We start from the raw sequence: 19,239 nt of genomic DNA, 5'->3' as shown, positions 1-19,239 counted from the left end.
CACTGGGGCTAGTTAACTTAGAATACTGGTAGAAGTCAGTCCAAAGTGAACCGAATTACTTTCAAATAATAAAAGCTTTCAAAGTACTTAATCTTTCAGCCTTATTTATAGAAAAAAGCCACGTATCCACTTATTAACATTATATATGAAAAACTACTACACTTGACACTATGATCTGATTCATTATATCAGGTGATTCTCTCTATATTGTAAAATCACCAAATTATTGAAAAACTGAGCTTTAGAATCTAAAATTTAAGAAGATGAGGAAAAGTTTATGAAACATTAAGTTTAGAGTAACTTTGTAGATTCTAGATTTCCTAAACAATTCTCAAATAAAGTATTTTTTGGAACTCGCCCATTTTCATTAATATCAGTATGTTTCAAAGAGATGCAGAAGCCAAGCTACAACCAAAAATTTATTGAATACCAAAGAATAAAAAAGTATCCAGTTCTGATACAAATACCCAATTCCCATCAAATCCACACCAAGAAATGTGGAACCAGTGCCACCTGGAAAAGATAAACAGATATACAGGCCAAAAATCATCATATCACATTATACCACTAAGAGGAAGAGATGTTGCCTAACTAACAACTGAAGCTGTCCAGAGTGTCTTCACTGGGATGTTTCCAAGTTGTACCTGTCTGCAGGAGACATGGCAGTTTTTTTGTTGTTTTTTTTTCCTCTTTTTCAATGTACCAATGCAGTTCACAATTAAGACCACCTTAAAAATATTTTGTTTGCCAATTGCCACCTGGGCCCTCCAAACTCACAAGTGGGCATGCTGTGCTCTCACTCTCAATACCAATGATGGGTATATTTTTAAAAAGTTTCCCTCTACAGCACAGACTGGGAGAAATCAAATCTAGTGGAAGACTGGGTTTTATTTTTGTTGTTTACAAATCTCTACATGATGAGCTCATCATCTTTGTTCCAGGATTCTAAAGGATTTGGGAACAGCTTGAAACCTTGGGGGTAAATAAGATGCCTTGCAGCATTTTAGCTAACAGTTCTTTCATGGTAACTTCAGCTCTAGAGCAAACCCCAGGGAGCTGCTCAAGCAAACAAAGCACACTGCACCCTACTAGGGTGCAATGATCCTGTGCCCACAGACTTACCACTAACAAAATGTCTGTAACACACTTTTGGTAGCTTAATTTCTAACAATATAAAACGTCATGGGTGGCTATGATGCAAACTGTTAGATAAAACACTGTAACATGGGTTCCTGACCCCCCAAAAATATACATATATATATATATGTAGAGAAGAAAAAACAACAAGCATATTCAAAGACGATACAACTTCTTGGATGTTTCCAATTTGTTCCATCATTCAGGACTCTTCCTCCTCCCCTTCATCATCTAGTTTGGGTCGGAAATTTTTCCTATTCCTCTTCTTACTGCAATGGAATCCAACCTTTTCTACCAAAGGCTCTTCAGCTGCACCACTAAACCTTGCACTAAGCTTACCTTCTGTGTTCAGGTCCCCCACCATCAGGCACCCCTCCTCCTCTGATGCCTTTCTACTTCCACCATCTAAGTGCCCCAGCTCAACCTTATCGTCGTCCCTCAAGTCATCAGTCTTCAGAGATTTTCCCTTCAGATCTGGTTTTGTGTGTTTCTTATCTCCCTCCCCTGCTGCTATTTTCTTTTCTAGTCCATCAACACCCCTTTTTGCTGGTTTGGTGAATACAATCCTCCCAGCTCCACAGCTGGAGGGATCCTGATTGAAGTATGGGGTGTAACTATCTTGGGCAGCTGAGCTTTGTTCCTCTCCTCTTTTCTTCAAACTCTCTAGAAATTCCATAGCCACTGTCCTGTTAGTCTTGTCACTAGACTCTGAAACTCCATCTAGACTGTATTTGGTCCAGCGCTCTGGGTGTGCCACGTAGTCAGGCACCGCTGGAGAGATTTTGGGAGCCTGCACTGGTCTGGCTGACTTTCCAGGGCTTTCTGGAACCACATTACTTGACACAGTAGTTGGAGGTAAAGGACGTTTAAACCTCCCGTCAACAACATTATCTTCAGACATTGAGGGCACAGATAATTTGGCCGCCTCTTCCAGGCAATCAAAAATGCTCTGGCTACGGAGGGAGAACGTAGAACTCATGCCCCTCAGATGGAACGGCTGGACGGGAGATCTGTGACTGCTGTCTGAAGGGTCAGGGGTGTCCTCTGATCTGTAATCCCCATCCTCTATAGGTGGCTCCTCAGGAGATACTGTATCAACTTCCGCTTCATCTAGCTCCAAATCATCGGAATCTGAATCGCTGAGCGACACTGTGTCAGAGGGCAGAGCTCCTTCGTAGTCAGTGGCCCCAGCCACGATACCCAGGAAGGGTTCACCAGCATCCTGATCTCCCATCCTGGGGCTATCACTCCACCGAGGGCTTTGATGGAATGGCTGCAAATACGGTCTGCCGAACGCCCCGCGACTTTAATGCCTAGAATACAAAGGAGCATGAAAACTCAACTGCGAAATGAGAACCACATGTATCACTACCATTCTAGGCTATACAAAATAATTGTTATTACAGTATCACAAGCAACCATACTTCAGGGATTCCTAAGCAGTTTTGCTTGAAATAAAAACATTATTTATGGAATGAACGCACCTTAATATTAAAAGTTACACGAGAGTAGGTACAAGAATACAAAGTAAGCAAAAACAGCATTGCACACCATATTTCATTAGAGGTTACAGCAGGACCAGTTACTAAGAGATGTACATAAAGAGCAAATCTGATTACCCCGTAACAGTCTCACACATCTTCCATTGGACAGAAGTGACCTTTCTAAACCACACCCTGCATTTATCATACTGCATAAATCCACAGAAACACCTCCTAATCTCTTACATCTTCTTTTAGCCATTACAATCTTCCCTTGCCATTTTACATCTTGCCCCAGTAGTCATCATGTCCTGCTTATTATGAACAGCACTACTGCTGATTGAGGTCCGTGGCAGAGAAGACTGTAGAGTGTCACGATAGCTGTCAGTTTAAAGCCATTGCTACAGTTCCACGATGGCTTTCAACAAAGTACAAGCTCCACTCCCTCTGGCTTTAAGCTCTCATGTTATTACTAGATTCCTGCAATCACATGGTAAACTAGCTTGAGAAATGAATCCCACTGGATTAAGAAAACTAATTGCAGATGCCATGCTTGCGCTAGCACACTGGAATCAAGGGGAGGGAGTAACCAAGGGTCAGCAAGAGTCGGCTATTCAGTCAATAATAGAAAGACACTAAGATCTGCAGCTTGAGTTGCTGTACAGGCTAAATCACTCTGCCACCTGCTCAAAGGAAACCCCGAAGAACCAGGAAGGCCGATGATCACACCACCAATTAATAAGCAATGAGAAACAGAGCTGGTAAACACACACCTAGGTTCAGCTCCAAGAAATGTGAATTATGGAAATCGTTTGCATATATTATTAGATTAAGCTGAGCTGCCTAATTATAGGTTCTTCTCAAACGATGCAGTAAACAGACCTAGGAAGTCTGTTGGTCACTCACTTTCTCTCGAGACTGGGCCTGCTTCCCCTCCTGAGGGTCAGTTAAAGCCACCAAAGATCTCAGCACTTCCATCCTAGAAAACAAACATTTCCATCAAGATACTGGAAATGTAGCTTTAAAATGAGTTTTGAAAATAATTCCTTCTCCCTGAATCATCCAAAGCTGCAGAACCAAGTTCCAAATCCGACACAAAATTAAGCTAGCATAAAAAAGTGCAAATATTCCTGGATTTTGGCAGAAGAACAACACAACCTAATAAGGCAGGCAGCACTGTATTTACTCAGTCTCCACATGCACATTGCCAAGCCTTCTTCTGTAGAGCAGAAGAGAGGCTTTTAAAAAAATAAATCTGGAATTTGTAGGTGCAGTAAACAATGAGTAAATGAACCGAGTTAAATAAAACCGAGAACATACCAAACTGCTAGTCATGCATGGCAGGCGATAAATACTGCAGGAAAAGAGATGAAGGATACCACAGGGATGTCTTAAAGGGAAGGCCGTATTCACAATCAGGGATGGACTGGCAGTAAGCATTAAAATATGGAGAAAGGTCTAAAAACCTCGAGAGCCCGAGTGCTGTGGTCTGTGTAAAGCCTAGCTGTCTCTGGCAAAGGGACTAATGACTGCTTTTGGGAACACGTCCCTCGGCGTAACCCCTAAATGCGACACTGTCACCTGAACTCCCCTCACCCTGCCATCTGCTTTACAAACGGACAGAATAAACAGCAAGGACCCCAAAGAGGCATTAAAAAGCGTAAGTGGCTAAAGCGGCCGGCTCCCGGCGGCGGTGTGAGTCCCGGCCGCGAACCGGGCACCTCCTTCCCACGGACAGGTGCCCCGCAAGGCGAGCTCTGCGCACACCCTGCCAGCACGCTGCCCCTCGCAGCGCGCCCGACGGACTCACAGGCTCGCCGCGGCGGTGCCAAGGCAGCACGGCTCGGGCAGGACGGCAGCTCCCTGCCCGGCAAGCTCCCGGCTGGGCTCTGCCATCGCGGCCTGGCTCCTACGGGGGTGGAAGCACTCCGCACCCCAAGCACCACAGGCCCGCCGCCGCCTCCTCACAGCGCCGAGCCCTCTCCTCCAGGCCGCGGCTCCGGCTCTAGCGCGCAGCGCGCTGGGACATTGAGTCCTTTCGAGCCGACGTAGCGCTGCAGCCCGCGGAGCCGAGACTACAAATCCCAGCAGGCAAAGCGGCGGGAAGCAGGAGGGAGCTTCCCCTCTCCGCACTGCCTCGCTCCTTTTGAATGCTGGGAGTTGTAGTCTCCTATGTTGTCCTCGCTGGGGGACATTTTGCCCGCCCGAGCACGAGGAAGTTTCCCCGACTCGCTCCGCCGGTGCCGCGGCACGGCAGGACTACAGCTCCCAGGGTGCACCGCGCCGGGCGCCGCCCGCCATTTTGTAGTCTGTGAGGAAATGGGGAGCCGCTGGCGCCGCACGGGGCCGGCCGTGGGGCATCCCCCTGCCCCGTGGCCGTGGGGGCTGCGAAATGGCGGCTCTGTCCCCGCCGGCCTGCTGCATGGCCCGGGGGCTGCCGCGAAGAAGTGTGGAAAAAACACATCAAAGAGAGCCTTTTTTCCTCATCAGAACACTAGGGCTTGGCAGCAGAGTGAATTTCAGAGGAAGCGCAGGCTTTATTTTTTTATTATTTGTATTTTCTAACCAGAAAACCCCAAGTCGCTAGGGGCGTAAAACCAGTGTCCAGCCAGAAACAAGTTTCCATTTTCTGTCCCAGAAAACATTTTTTTGTGTGTGCGTCAAGAAGTGGAATTCTGCCTGAAAATGTTTTATTGGTGTTGGCCAACACTGCCTGATTTTTTTTTTCCCCTTCGTTCAGCTACAAGTTTACTTTTACAGTGGAAATATACATCCCAAGCAGCTTTAACACTTAGCTTGTCTACCCTAAGCTGTGCAGCAGCGGCTTGCCGGGCTCATCCCCACCCGTTCCCCGGGCCCCAGCCTCATTCTACACTGCACGTCCCTGGGACTTCAACGTTAAATGGAATTAAATTAATGCCTGAATTAAATAATGACTGCAGAGGGGATGAGCTTCTGAAGGCTTTGCCTCAGCAATTCACCCCACTCTGAGAGATCAACATGCAAAGTTTTGATTTGCAGTAGGTCTTGTGTATAAACAAAGCCCCTCATCTGTGCCATCATTTTGCAGAAAAAAAAAAAAAATTGTGCAACTTCACCTCACCTGATGTTGCTGCCCCCCCCCCCCCCCCCCCCGTCATCTGTACCCTGTTGCATCTCCGGTTTATTTGCAGATGGATGTGCCAAAGGTGATGCTGTGTCTGTGTCTGAGACAAGCTCGCCAAATCCCTTTAAGAAGGGCCTCACTCTGAGTCATCCATAATGTAAACTGCAGCCACTTCATTTGCATTGTCAGTTTTAAAATACGTACTTTTGCCTTCTGGAGTGTTGCTAACTACAGTAATTTATGAAATGTAGGCTGCCTTTTGGAATACATTTGGCAGCAATAGCAAGGTTAGCACAAAATGTCTTGCGTCTGCCTGGAGCTGTACTGTAGTTTTAAAACAGCAGCTCTAGAGGTGTTTTCCCATTTGGTGAGCCTTTCCTTAAATGTATATACATACATAGTATAGGCACAGAGGTACAAATAGGTTCCTGGCTGATGGGAGGATGAGAGGAAAACAGTCCTCTGGCAGGTGAGCAGGAACAGATACGAGGAGGGCAGTACGCAGGCACAGGAAGACATTGGACAGGAAGCCCAGCATAAACCATGGATGAAGGCTACCACTGCTGTGTAATGTGGTCTGCAGTGTTGGGGCGCACCAGCAGCAAGACTCTGAGCGTAATGAGGAACAGGCAAGAAAAAGATGTGCAGTAAGTGGTGGCATGCCCTGTTTTTGTAAGGGTGGAGACAAGCAATGTATGACATGGATTTTATTATTATTATTATTTGCCAGGATACTGTTGATGGCCAAGGTTACTTCAGAAGCTGTCTGTACCCTTTTTCTCCTTCCTGTCTTTTTGCAGAAGATGAGTATCAGATGCTGCAGAGAGCCAGGCATGAGCTGTTTTTTTCTCTGCTGACTGAGAACAAGACAGTTTGCATCAGTGGTTATGCTGGTGTGTTGGGATTTTCGCTATTGCTTGGCGACAGCTGAAATAAAAATAATGAGTCAGACTCTGAAGACGAACAGATGGTAAAGCGTTTCCCTCTCACCAGTGTGAACTAAGGTGGCTTGAAGAGGGGTGGGGAGGCTGGGATGCAGATCTGAGCAGCAGCACGGGCCATCATCCAAGCAAGCACACCATGCCCAGTGCGTGGACTCCTCTGCAGAGATGGCCCCATGCCTCTGCAGGAAGCCAGCGCATCCCCCTGTGGGGGAGTTGTGTGTGAAAATGCAAACCATTTTCAGCCCCAGTGCTGGGAGCCTCATGCTCCTGTCTTGCAAATAAATCTGTCATTGGCCTCTATCCGCTAACTGTTTCTGTTGCTCACTGGCAGGCTCTGGCCCCAGCCCATGCACTAAAGGCTTCTGCTGCTTCTGAGCCTAGAGACTGGGGTGGGTGTCTGGCAGAGACTGCCTGCCCCTCTCCTTGGGGCTGTAGGTAACTGGCAGGCGATTCCCCAGCAGGCACTGAAGGCCAGACAGAGCAATCAGATGCATTTTCTCCATCACATTCACCCAGAATGAGGGTGGAAGTAAGTCTGGTGCGGCCATGCTCAGCTGATGCTGGAGTTCCTGAGGGGAAGTGGGGAAGGAAAGGAGCGTTTTCCTGTAGGCAAAAATCAAAAGCAGAGTAGTGAACACCACATCCTCCTCTGCCAGGAGAATGCAGTTGCACCAAGCCAGAACGGGTAAAAGCAGAGGGAAGGGAAGCCTATAAATACCCTCAAAATGCTGTGGGGTGAGTGCTTGACACTACTTCTCTCCTACATAGAACTTTGCTTACCTCTTTTACCTTGCACTTTCCTTTGGTCCTGGCCCACCTGCAGGCAGTTTGGATTTAGTCCAGTGCTGTTTACCTATGTTGGTGCTTTTTTCCCCCTAAGATAATAAAACCAGTTCCTGTGGAAGGAGTTTTCTTAATGAGGGCAGGTCATGAAGGTCTGTATCAACCTGATTCTTCACAATAACAAAGTTATTGCCTACCTACTGGGAGAGTGTGCAACTCTTTTCTGCTGGAGACTGCATGCACGAATGCATGAGTGGGAAGTGAAGTCCTGCAAAGTTAATGCTTTCTGCAATTATTCCAAATTTAGAAAAAAAGAAACAAATGCAGTTTGGAGCCACTGTTGATTTTGATTTAGCTACAGAATATTTTTACTAAAAACAAAAAACAAAAACAAAACAAAACAAACAAACAAACAAAAAACTTCTCCTAAATCTTGAGTCCTTTTTCTATCATTTGCCATGATGCTAACAGCAGAAGAGAAGAGCTGAAAGAGGTCATTCATAGCAGCTGAGGGCCTTGAAGTAAACATTTTGGAAAAAACTCTTAAAACTCCAAAACTCCTCAGACCTTCTGTTAGAACATGGCCTGTAGGAACTCATTAACTGACACTGCATTGTAGCTGACACAGGGCTTTGCATTTAACACCACTAAACCTTGCTGGAGGGATTCTTACCAGTTGACTTGCAGCCTGCAGGCAGGGTGTTGTACATGTACAGTCTCACTTGGCCTAACACCAACACCTTTTCAGAGCTCAGCAAAGCTGTGTTTGAACATGAGGGAATGCACTAGCGAAGCAGGCCAAGAAACACACAAAAAAAGGATAAAAAAAAAAAAAAGTGTAATTAAACTCTGATTAGAAATGTTACTTGCAACCGCTGGCACTTGAGCTGGTTAATGTAAACCCAGCGGAGTAACGCCAAGCAATCCACCTTTGCAAGCCTGCTTGCAAAGTTACGTACCCACTGTATCGTACTGCAAGTTTGAAAAAGTGGGCACTTTCTTAGCAGTTTTAGCAGCTGGATGGTATTTTCTCTTTGCTTCAGAGAGTTCCCTGGACTCTCTGAAGGGAAAGCATTGGGCTGCTTATGTCAGACAAGCTGCCAGAGGTTGGCTGAAATGTTTGCACCAAGAGTGCATCTTTACGCATCCACCCTCTTGCTGAGCTCATGCCCTATGCAGGATAGCACAATGCTCCGCAGGCTGAAACCGAGTGGTCAGACAAAAAATACACAAATTAACAATTCACCTTTACTTTGGTTCAGTATGTACAGGATTTTGTGATTCTAGCCTGTGCTTATCACTTGATCAAGCACTAGTCATGTAGTTAATTATATTTGCCTCTACTCTTCAGCACCTACAGATGCCCAGCAAAGGCAACTGTGGTTCAGAGCAGTAATCTGAGCACAGCAACTAGCACATCCTTCATCACTGAGCCAGGCAAGTGGAGCTGGCAGCTGGAGAACAGGGAAGGTGCTTTCCCCTGCAGCAACCTCTGCTGTAAACAGCTCTCGCATGAGAGCTCTGTTTTTTTTTTTTTTTTTTTTTTTCCCTCCCCCGTGGGAGTGTAGCAAAACATAGTTAGTGCTTAGACAACATCTACAGAATGGACATCAGCAATTTATACCTTTGCTGTTAGTCCCAATTGTCTTAGTAGGAAACAATTAGGCATATTGCTACTTATAACACAAACAGCCCAGAATAGGCTTAGGAAATAGAGCTGGCCAAAGCAAAAACACCTCCAAAACCTCTCATGAGAAATACTCTAGAAAGCGTTTTTTGTTTGTTTGTTTGTTTTAAACACCTAGGGGAGCCAGGTGAAAGAGAAGAATTCCACTGGGAAAAGCCCAAATCGGTAGAGCTTAGAAAAATTCACACTTGCATTTATTTCTTTGCATAAATTCTTGTTTGAAAAAATAAAAATAAAATCCACGGTAATGTTCCTAGGAAGCTGAAGTTCTTGGCCCTTCTTTTCTAAGTCCTTCAATCCTCTGGACAAGAAACATTTTTCCAAAAAAAAAGCCTAAGCCATGGCTGTTGGTGTAATATGAGAACAGCTGGGCAGCAGGTTTTCCACCCACCCCTTCCCCTCGCAGTGGTTTATCTGTGCAGCCTCACATGCTCCTGCGCAGCAGGACTGCTGTTCTCCAATCACAACTGGTGTCTTCACTTAACAGCACCTTAAAAGGGCCTGGTTTGCCCATTTCCCTCTCAACATCTCAGCTCCAGCAGCACATACAACTCATCATCTGGCTCCGAGCAGGAGTGTTAATAGTCAAACCTGAGGTGCAAACAGGGTACAGCATTTAGCTGGGGAAGGTTTAAGATTCTAGCTATGCTTCCAGGCTGATGTCCCAAGGCACACAGCCTGGATGCCAAATATGCGCTGTTCTTTGCCAGTTTGTTTCCACTATCGCTTTTCTTCCTGTTGAACACTAGCCTGAGTCTGACAGTGACTCACATCAGCTTAATCTTAGCTCCGAAGAGGTAAGAATAATTTCATACCCATCTGGAGCAACAACACAGCACCACAATCCAAATGTTCTAAGGCATGAAGCAAAGAGCATCATATTCATGGGAAACCACCTAGAAGGTCAGCTAAGGACTGCATTCCCTAAAGCAGCCTGAATTCTGCTTTGACACAAGAGCGAGACAACCCTGTTCCCTTGGAAGACACGGCAGAAATCTGTACGCAATGGAAAGAAACAAGGTCTGACAACACATTGTTAAAAATCTACTTACAAAGGAACGTTTTGCTTTGTTTCTTTTTTATTATTATTATTGTTGTTGTTTTTAAATATCTCTTTTTTTCAAATTTATTTCCAGAAGTCATTATGTCCGACTCCCATTAACATTCAGGTCAACAAGTGAAAGAACAACAGATGGGCATGATCTCGTAGCACAGGTACAGCTGCCAGGAGCAGGGCTTGCCTTCCTTCGCAGCAACATCGCTCTCCCTCCCTCTCTGCACGGGCAATGGCCGGGGGCCGTCCGGGACAGCCATGCTTCAAACGCAGCGAGAAATCCAAGACACAGCAAGAAGGAAAGGCGGGTGTGGGATCACAGCACTCGGCCTCCTCCCTCGCTCTCAGCAGGGCCCTCCCCTGATGGTGCAGAGGGGCAGGCGGCAGCAGCATCGGTGGCCTTACCAGACCAGCCGCAAAAACAGCCCAGCCCCTGGCTGGATGGCAGCTGAGGGCATTCTGGGCTATTTTCGGTCACTTTAGAAGTCCCTTGAGCATGCCCAGTACTGCCACCGCAGCCCCTCCCTTGAATTTCAACACAGTCACCCCATTTTGCAATATGCATTAGCTCCCCCACAGCTGTGCCCCCCTTCCATTGAGAGGGGCACAAGTGCAGCAGCCATCACTGTTGGCAAGCAGCCTCTCTGCTGTCCCTCAGCACCATTCTGGATGTGTCCCCAGCCTGCCACCACCCCTCATCCAGGCTGGAAAAACCCATGCTGCTGAAGCCTGGTTCACAAAGCATCCTGGTGTTAAGGTTAACTGGTTGTAACATTGCAGCAGTTCATCACACTATGCACACGATGAGAAATGTTTATTAAATCGATTTTTGTTCTGTTTCTTTTTTAAAAAAAAAAGGCAGAAAGAAGTTAAACACACTGCTTTGTGGCATGCTCCACAGTATGAAAAAATCCCAAGCATTCAGTTAAGCTGTCAGTGGCTCTGTTTGACCTTTCCATGTGGTCTTTGAACTTAGACCTGGATAGTTCACTCTGCTTCTCCCCACCTTCCTCTCTCCTCCCTGCTCAGGCTTGCAGCCATTTTCTCAGCTGCCACTTGCTCCAGGAATATGCTTCCTTGGAGGGGAAAGGTTTGTAGTTACACCCCTCAATTTAATCTATCATCCGTATGGGGACTGACTATGCAATCAAACATGGGGACCCTCAGCTGAATCCCACAGCAAGCATTACTGTCTCCCTGCAGAACTCTTTCAGATCTCCCCAGAACATTCCCAGCCCTAGCCGCTTCCCTCCTGTCCAGCTCCAGTTCCTGCATCCACAGGGACAGGAGGTGGCACAGGGTGCTCTCCTCTGAAAGGAGCCAAAGAGCAAATGGCAGCCAGCGTGGCACACGGTCTGAGCAAACACCCTGCCCTTCTTCCTCCCACAGCCCCGGCTCCCTTTCCAAGCACCACTTTTCTCCCAGTTGATCCTACACAGGTCAACACAGTCCCCCAAAGCTACAACATCCAAGGACGTGCCTGATGTGCACTGAGTTCTCTGCAGGGAGGACCCAGTCCATCTTCAAACAGAGCTTCAGCTACTTACGCAGCATCAACTGAATACTGAACAATATCAAAAATACGGTATAAGGAAAGAAAACAGTATTGAAATGCTTAATGGCATATTTATACACATTTATCAACAGTCAACAAAAAAGGCGGCAAGTTACACATCCATTCTGTATGCTAACAATCCTGATGCACATATATGTAAACACACATGCTTGGTTGATGCATATACATATAGCCACGTAACAGAGTAGATGACCTGAAGGAGCTACAATGGGGAGCAGGGGAGGGGATTACCAAGTCTCATTCTCCATGTGCACAAAGTGGACATTCAGGGCAGTGTTGCTTTTAAGGCTGTTTCTAAGGCTGATTTTTTTCTCAACCCACTCAAACCAAAGGTCTGTTGAAGCACTTCCTCCTCTTACCTAGCACAATTTCATATATATACCCCTATACAGACTTTTTAGAAGGCCCTATATACTAAAAGGTAGGGACAGGAAAGGGGTGAGTGGAAGGGGATAAAAGCCTCTGCATGGATCAGCTCACCCTCAGTGCAGGAATCTCCTATCCCCTTTTGGCAGAGGCCATGGCACCCACATGCCATGGACAAAGTGCTAGTTCACAATAGTCCTGGGTCTTTCTCCCTGTCCGATTTGGAGCTTTTAATTGCAACTTGAAGGTGAGGGGGAAAGTGAAACACTTTAAGAAATGGAAATATTCCTGAAGTGAGGAAGGTGATCGTGGGTTTTAACTCCTCCCCTCCCCTGCTTCAACGTGGCAAAGAGCTGAGAGATGCTAGCATTTCCAGCTCAAGTGCCCCTACAGCTAAGGAAAAGGCTTTGCTTAAAAATATATATCTATAGAACTATACACATAGAACATCTTTTTAGAGACACTCTGATTTTTATTACATAGATCCTGGGTCACTCTTCCCCTCTATGTACACAGTAAGAGTGAAATACAACAGAGGCCACGTACACATAATTGGCAATCAAAGCTTACCAGGGCAAAAAAAGCGTTTCAACTGGTGCAATTCTAAATCCTGAATTCCCTTGCTTTGATAAGTTCATCTCCTGCTGTTATTGTAACTGGGAATGAAAAGTCTTAAGAAATAACTTTTTTTTTTTTCAAAATCAAGTTATGAAATTTTCCCAGCAACGTTACAGTGTGTGATGATATGCTATAAGCAAGGAAAATTTCACTGAATGTGGAATTTCACTGAATGTGAGTGATGTAAAGATTAAATTTAAACATGTATGCATACAGCTGGAAATCCTCCAAAGTCATCCTGCAATATGTAAATGTAGGATTGTTAAGGTTAAGGACTTTTCTTCATCTTTTTCCTTTTTTTTTTTTTTTCTCCTGATATCATTTGTATCTAGGCATCAGCTTAACAGGGGGAACTTTGTACAACACTAGTCTCTCCCAAAATATTATGTCTATAAAGAAATATTTAACAAGATTAAAAAAAAAAGACTTCGTTTTCAGGTGATTATATTTGAAAAATTGTGACTAAAATTCATCCCCAGCAACTGACCCTTAATGTTATGAATAGATGGAAATGAGCCAATTTATAAAGTCATGACCCCCAAGGGAAAAGAAAAAAAAGTGCAAAACATCTGCACTCTTCAGAGAATGCAAAAATTGTGACTGTTAAGAGTTTATCTAGTGTTGCAAACAGGTCCGATAGGAGCAATGTACCTCTATCTCCCCTGGGAAACATCACACCAAGACGACTGGGGCTGCTTCCTCTCCTCTCTCCCAGGCTTGGAAAAGCCAGGGAATCAGGGTGATGGTGGGAAAAGAGAACAAATGAACAAAAATGCTAAATCCTGCTTCATCATCAAATTTTATATATATATGTATATTTAAAAAAAAAAATAAAAAGTCCGTGCTGAAAGAGTAAAAACCAAGGCAAAGATTTCTGAGAACAGGCTGCAGCCTTCCCCTCTGTACATCCTCCACCAATGATATTTCTGAATTTTTTGGGGTGGGGAAAGGGGAGGAAGGACTAGATCTCCTGCTACAGCAGCTTTCCCTATCACACAAAACTGATGTGTAACTAACTCAGCCATAAGGATATGGGAAAGTTTTATTTATTAAAAAAAAAAAAAAAGTACTTCAAAAGAAAAATGATAAGTACTGTATGGTAATATTGGAAGTATTTATATACATAGGTTTCTTTGTCTTTTGTTGAAATGTCTCCTGGTCACTTGGTGGCACCTGGGGTCCCCTCCAGCGCCGTCTGCCCTGCTCCCCTCTTCCCCTCACCGGCTCTCACATCTCAGTAGACGGAGCTGTTCCTTATGCCGCAGCACAGCACCATGCTCAGGATCATTTCGAAGATCTGTCAGGAGACACAAGGCCACTGGTGAGGTGCTGACCTGTAAGATGTGGGAGCTCCTCCGTCCTTCAAGATAGGGATTAGGACAACCTCACAGCCTCTGCTTCCCCCAGCCTCCTCTCCACATAAACACTCTCATGCCAGAGATAAAAGCAGAGATGATACATCTTTGCTGCTGATTTTTTTTTTCAGGGATCAGGCCATTTTGACCTAAGATCACTGATACCACTGAGTCCTGGATAGCAAATTCCTTCCTGCTGCAATGCTTACCATGATCACGGCGACCACGATGGCAGCAATACCAATCAGGTACAGCTTCCCGGAGAAGAGCTCGTCAATCTTTTTGTGGCAGCTCAAGTTCTGAAGCAGAGGAACACTGTGGTCACAGACCTGCTTTCCTCCCACACCCCACCCTGGCATCCAAAAAGGCAGGTCCAAGGTTCCTGCTTTCCCCCAGGTCCCACTCATGCTTCCAGGCTTATGCCAGGCCTTGGCTCTAGGACATCCCACTGGACATCAGCCCTCTGTAAGCCCCTCAAGCAGGAACAGCAAGGGGAGCATTGACAGGAACCTCCAACAACCCTCTACATAATCCCCAGACAAATGAAATCTCTACCCGGTATCCAAATCCTGAATAAATCCCCAAAGTTCCCTGGCAGCCAAGCTCCCTTGCAGGAGATGTGCCAGGGGAAGAGCAGCCAAGCCTACCTGAATGAAGACTTTCTGTAAGGCCTTTGGGCAGAGGTCCTCTCTCCACAGCGGAGGGAGAGTTCCTATTGAAGTATCAGGACCACAGCAATCCAGCTACAAAGAGGGAAAACAAAAACAAAAACAAAACAGGTTAGCAGACAGTACACACTCTCTTGCAATGCTCTCCCTGACATTAAACACCTCCAAAATCCACCTAAAACTTAAGAAGCCCCTTGGATGGGGAAAAAGAAAGGGAGGGGGAAGAAACAACTTTCCAATTTCATTTTTTTCTTTACATGCAGTGCAGTTGCTTCCTGCACTGATCCCAGACACATCAGGCCTAGTATCCTGGAGAAGGATGAACACGACTCCCTCCAGAGATTAGCCTCCTGCTGAGCAGATGAGGTCTTGAATTATTCCTCAGAGCAGCATTTGTCTTCCACTGAGTTTTACTTAATCTTAAGTGCTGAGGTGGATCAAAAACAACTTCATTAGAGCTCAGCCCAGACTTCCTAGCACAGCACTAAGGACAAAAGATTTAACAGGGTGGAACTCTCTTACCTGACCCCTAAGAAGAGCTACCTCTAACAGGCTAAGACCTAAATGAAGCACTATATGCTTTAGATCCTGATTTTCCTATTCATTTTCCTTCCTCCCACGTTCTCAATTCCTCTGGCTGCAAGAAATTCCTATGCCAAGGAGAATTTTTGCACAGAGCTCAGAAGGCAGGCAGCAAAAACCCAGCACCCAGTTCACTCCAAAGCATTACAAATTCAGTGCTGTCTTCACTTCCTGCCCCAGGACAACTTAATTGCTCTTCCTCTCCAGGGAGGCCCATCTGAAGCACAGTGGCAGCTGCTCCTCGCCACTCACCCCGACAAACCCCATACAGAAGTTAACAACCCGACAAACTCCATGCAGAAGTTAACCGCGTGCAATTCGAGGCACTGCAGACCACATTCACCAGCTTGGGCTGACCACATGTGGCCTAACCTGGTCATGCAGCGAGACCTCCGACATCTTACCGTTTCGTGAAAGGTCTTCACTACGGCCTTCCCATTGCCCGTGTCCGAATCTGCCAAGAGCGCCTGCTGGAACGCTTGGTCGTAGAACTGCTTCACATCTTTGGCTATCTAGGAAAGACCATGAAAAGTCCCTTTCAGCCAGAGGAGCATAAGAAAACCCATCCAGCAGACGTGCCTGAACAGGGCAGGTTCCCTCAAATGGCACTCACAGGTAGACAAGAAGTTTTTAAGAGGGTCAGACCCTGCTAATTCATCCAGGTGAGCAGAGAAAGGCTTGTCTTTCATGGGGCTCAAGTCCCTCCAGCCACAGCACGTTACAAAAAGCAAACATTAAGAACCTCATTTACCAGCCAGAAGGTTCCACCCAATGTTGTTTCAGTGCTCTGCAAGCTCTCTGTAGCAGGCAAAGACAGCCAAGCCACGGAGGTTAAACCACGAGATCTGAGATAGTCTTCAAGCTGTGTGGATTGTTAGCGCTGCCAGGAACTCAGAAACAGCTTGTTCTCAACTACCAAAGGCGTGGAAACCAAGCAAGCAAAGGGTGGGTATCAGTAGATATGGGCACCTCAACCTGTCTGGCTTAGAGGGGATAGGAAGAATCTGGTAGAGACTACACACTAAAGCCTAGTTACGTGGCTCATTTGCATCTGGATGTTTTGATGTTTTTGGATGTGTGGCAAAGTCCTGCTGGGTCCCTACATGGAGCAGGACACCCCCATCCTGTAAATGCTTGCATGAGAAGTCACATCCATACCCCAGCTCTGCCACCTGGCCTGGTAGACCACAGACACCCACAGGGAAACGACACTCCACAATGCAAAAAACAAAACAACAACAAAAAACACCCAACCAACTAACCAACAAAACCAACCCAGCAAAAAAACCCCAAACCCCTAATTTTCAGAGAAGCTGATCTGGTGGCTTATCCTCTAACACTTTCCAATAACTTCGGAGGGAGATGAAAGGAGGACACGTGAAAGGAGCAAAGGAAAAATATGAACAAGTATGAAACGGAAAGCACTTTTCAGAACATCTGCTCCTGGCACACGAAAAAGGAGACTGCAGCAAAAAGGAGCATGATTTCAATCAATTATCCCAGCATTTCTCTATGCTCAAAAAAGTTTGCTTTGGAGGGCAATACCCTGTGATCAAACCATTTGATTCTGGTAGAGGGGAAAAAAAGACAAGAACAAAAGTACTTCTAGCCTTTCACTCTGTAGCTAAAGCAGCTCTGACAAGGCAGGATAAGGGAAAGAGTGCTTGCAATTCTGTGGAACAAAATCCTTTGCCTGCTCCACTGGGAGATGACCGTCCCCCCAGACTATTGGCCAGGGCTGTAAACCCAAGTAGGCTTCCCACTTTATCCGATGCGTGTCCCCTGAGAGTGATGCTGTGTGGCAGGGTGCACCCAGCACTTCCCTCCCAGCCCCTGGTGCTCGTGAGATGCCCTCAGCCACGCTGGGGGAGCAGCAAGCTGCTTGCCTTGCTGGCAGTGACGTCCAAACAGCCCATTCATCGTGGCTGAAAAGACAGATGGGGCCAACTGACTACTACCATTCATTTCAAATTACAAAATCAATTTTAGGTGGCTGAGGTCATTCCTTTCACATTGGCAAATCCTACACTTCTCTGCTTTATGCTCTGATATCCAGGTGCCTTCTCCCTGCCATGGAGAGCAACAGCCACAGGCTCCCTCCTTACCCAGCCTTTGTTTTTCTGTATCATTTCAATCACACATCTTGGGCCCCTCAGGATTCACAAACTAACATCTGCAAAGGTTAATTAGCTCGCCGAAGTTGCTAGGGAACAGCACCCTGCCTGCATAGTAATACTGTTAGCCACGGAAGAGTTTATACTGGTGAAGTCATGCTCTCCCGTGAATCACTACAAAGGTGTTTCCATTCACAGCTGAGCTGGTCATCTGTGTCCTAAGTGAAACGCAAGTGAAAGCTGAGCCGGCCACCACCTACTTCCACAGCTGCCTTACATTTCTTTGTAAACACATTTGCTGCTCCACCACCGAGCCTAACGTAGCTGTGAGCAGAGGTAAATCCCCTTCTCTCCCCAAGCCCACACTGACCAAGTGGTGGACGCCCAGCCCTCTGCTTGCCGCAGGATGGCCTCGGTTCCCACACAGACAGCTTGGCGTTTTTTGGACGGAACTTTGCAAATGTGAGAGTGAACGTAGGGAAGGCAGCGGGAGGAGAGGTGCAAAGCTGACAGATTCAGCCTGGGTACTCGGTGACACCTCCTTCCCACACAGCTAGGACTGTGCTTTGCTCCTTGGCACCTCGGGTGTGCAGGTGGCTTTTCCTCCTCGACTTCACACATGAATCCACTCCCGCTGCGGCTGGCAGCAAGGAGGAGACCTGAGCCAGATGGGGTTATTTTTATCCCAGACATTGCAGCACATACAGCATGGGACAGCCATTCCCATCAAGTGCTCACATTTAAAGGTTAGCAGCCGAGCCAAGAGGAGTTAAGTGACCTGCCTAGGTCACGCAGCACACCCCAGCTCCCGGGACTCAGTCCAGGACTGTAAGAGCAGAGGGATCCCACTGCGCTCCCACCCCAGCCTCCCAGCCCCACACCGCAGGTTTTAGGGTCGCCTTACTTGGTCTTTGTTGACAAATCCCCAAATTCCAGCTGCAACTTCGCAGGCGAACAGGATCACCAGACAAGTGAAGAACTGTGAAGAGACAAATCAGGAGAGGGATGCTTAGTACACTTGGCTACAGGAAAAAAAAGTGATAAGGTAGGTAGGGGTGCGGAGCAGCACTTCTGATTGGGGAGATCAGAGCAAGGTCTCTCACAAACACTCGTTGCCCAAACACATTTTCCTACAACTCAACAGATGCCACCCTGTGCCCAAACTTCCTACTGGTACAGCCAAGAAGGGACAATCAGAGCCCTCTCCCACACAGGGACCCGCAGGCATAAGGATGCCCTGTGTACCACAAGACAAACTGCCACTCCTGATGTAGCTGCAGGAACATCCAGTCCAGCTTCCTGCTCTGCCACAGATGCTCCCCGGGCAAGGAGCTGCCAGCAGAGGGTTAAAAGCACATTTCGGCTGCTGAGGAGCTGCAGGGTATGATTTATGGCCAGCTCTCTTGGCATTCTCAGCCCTGCAAGGCTACTGCAGTTTTTTGCATAAATACTAAGTGATGTTTTCCCACAGCCTCACCCTATTAGCACAACCCCAACACTCCTCCTCCCCGCCACCACCCCAAGCCTTCCTCCATCTTTCTGTTCGTATCCCAGTAACATGATGGGAGGTCCTGGGATGCTGTAGAGCCCATATATCATAGCCAAATGAGAAGGCACGGGCAGGTACACTCCACACAGCCCACGTTACCTCTGTAACCACATCACACTCAGTGGCTTCTTCCTAAGAAAAGCTCCATGGAAATAAACAAGTAAAATAGGTGAACGTAGCCAGGAGAGGACATAAGATCACAGTATGGGGTGGGAAACA

The 19,239-nt window shown here is 46.7% G+C and overlaps 2 protein-coding genes across 4 annotated transcripts in view; both read right to left on the bottom strand.

The window, feature by feature from the left end:
- Positions 1-401: 401 nt before the first annotated feature.
- Positions 402-4,623, bottom strand: TSSC4 (tumor suppressing subtransferable candidate 4). Of its 3 annotated transcripts, none has more exons than XM_035328510.1 (3): positions 4,429-4,623; positions 3,515-3,597; positions 402-2,454 (listed from the first exon to the last, which is right to left on the bottom strand). In XM_035328510.1, exon 3 carries the CDS (start codon positions 2,369-2,371, stop codon positions 1,340-1,342), a length of 1,032 nt encoding a protein of 343 aa, XP_035184401.1. In that variant the 5' UTR covers positions 2,372-2,454; positions 3,515-3,597; positions 4,429-4,623; the 3' UTR covers positions 402-1,339. The 3 variants fall into 3 exon arrangements, with proteins under 3 accessions (XP_035184401.1, XP_035184400.1, XP_035184402.1); XM_035328509.1 differs by having other exon boundaries at positions 402-2,450; positions 3,525-3,597; XM_035328511.1 differs by lacking the exon at positions 3,515-3,597 and having other exon boundaries at positions 402-2,450.
- Positions 4,624-10,263: 5,640 nt separating this feature from the next.
- The window catches only part of CD81 (CD81 molecule), a 31,982-nt gene continuing 23,006 nt past the window's right edge, over positions 10,264-19,239 (bottom strand). The window contains exons 4-8 of the mRNA XM_035328512.1: positions 18,376-18,450; positions 15,762-15,869; positions 14,755-14,850; positions 14,317-14,406; positions 10,264-14,049 (exon numbers count right to left, since the gene is read on the bottom strand). Of these exons, the coding sequence (XP_035184403.1) occupies positions 13,987-14,049; positions 14,317-14,406; positions 14,755-14,850; positions 15,762-15,869; positions 18,376-18,450 (432 nt within the window). The 3' untranslated portion in view covers positions 10,264-13,986. The remainder of the gene's footprint in view (positions 14,050-14,316; positions 14,407-14,754; positions 14,851-15,761; positions 15,870-18,375; positions 18,451-19,239) is intronic.

The sequence above is a fragment of the Oxyura jamaicensis genome, chromosome 5, assembly GCF_011077185.1.
Source record: "Oxyura jamaicensis isolate SHBP4307 breed ruddy duck chromosome 5, BPBGC_Ojam_1.0, whole genome shotgun sequence".
NCBI lineage: Eukaryota > Metazoa > Chordata > Aves > Anseriformes > Anatidae > Oxyura > Oxyura jamaicensis.
This window is presented reverse-complemented; position numbering and strand designations above follow the sequence as displayed.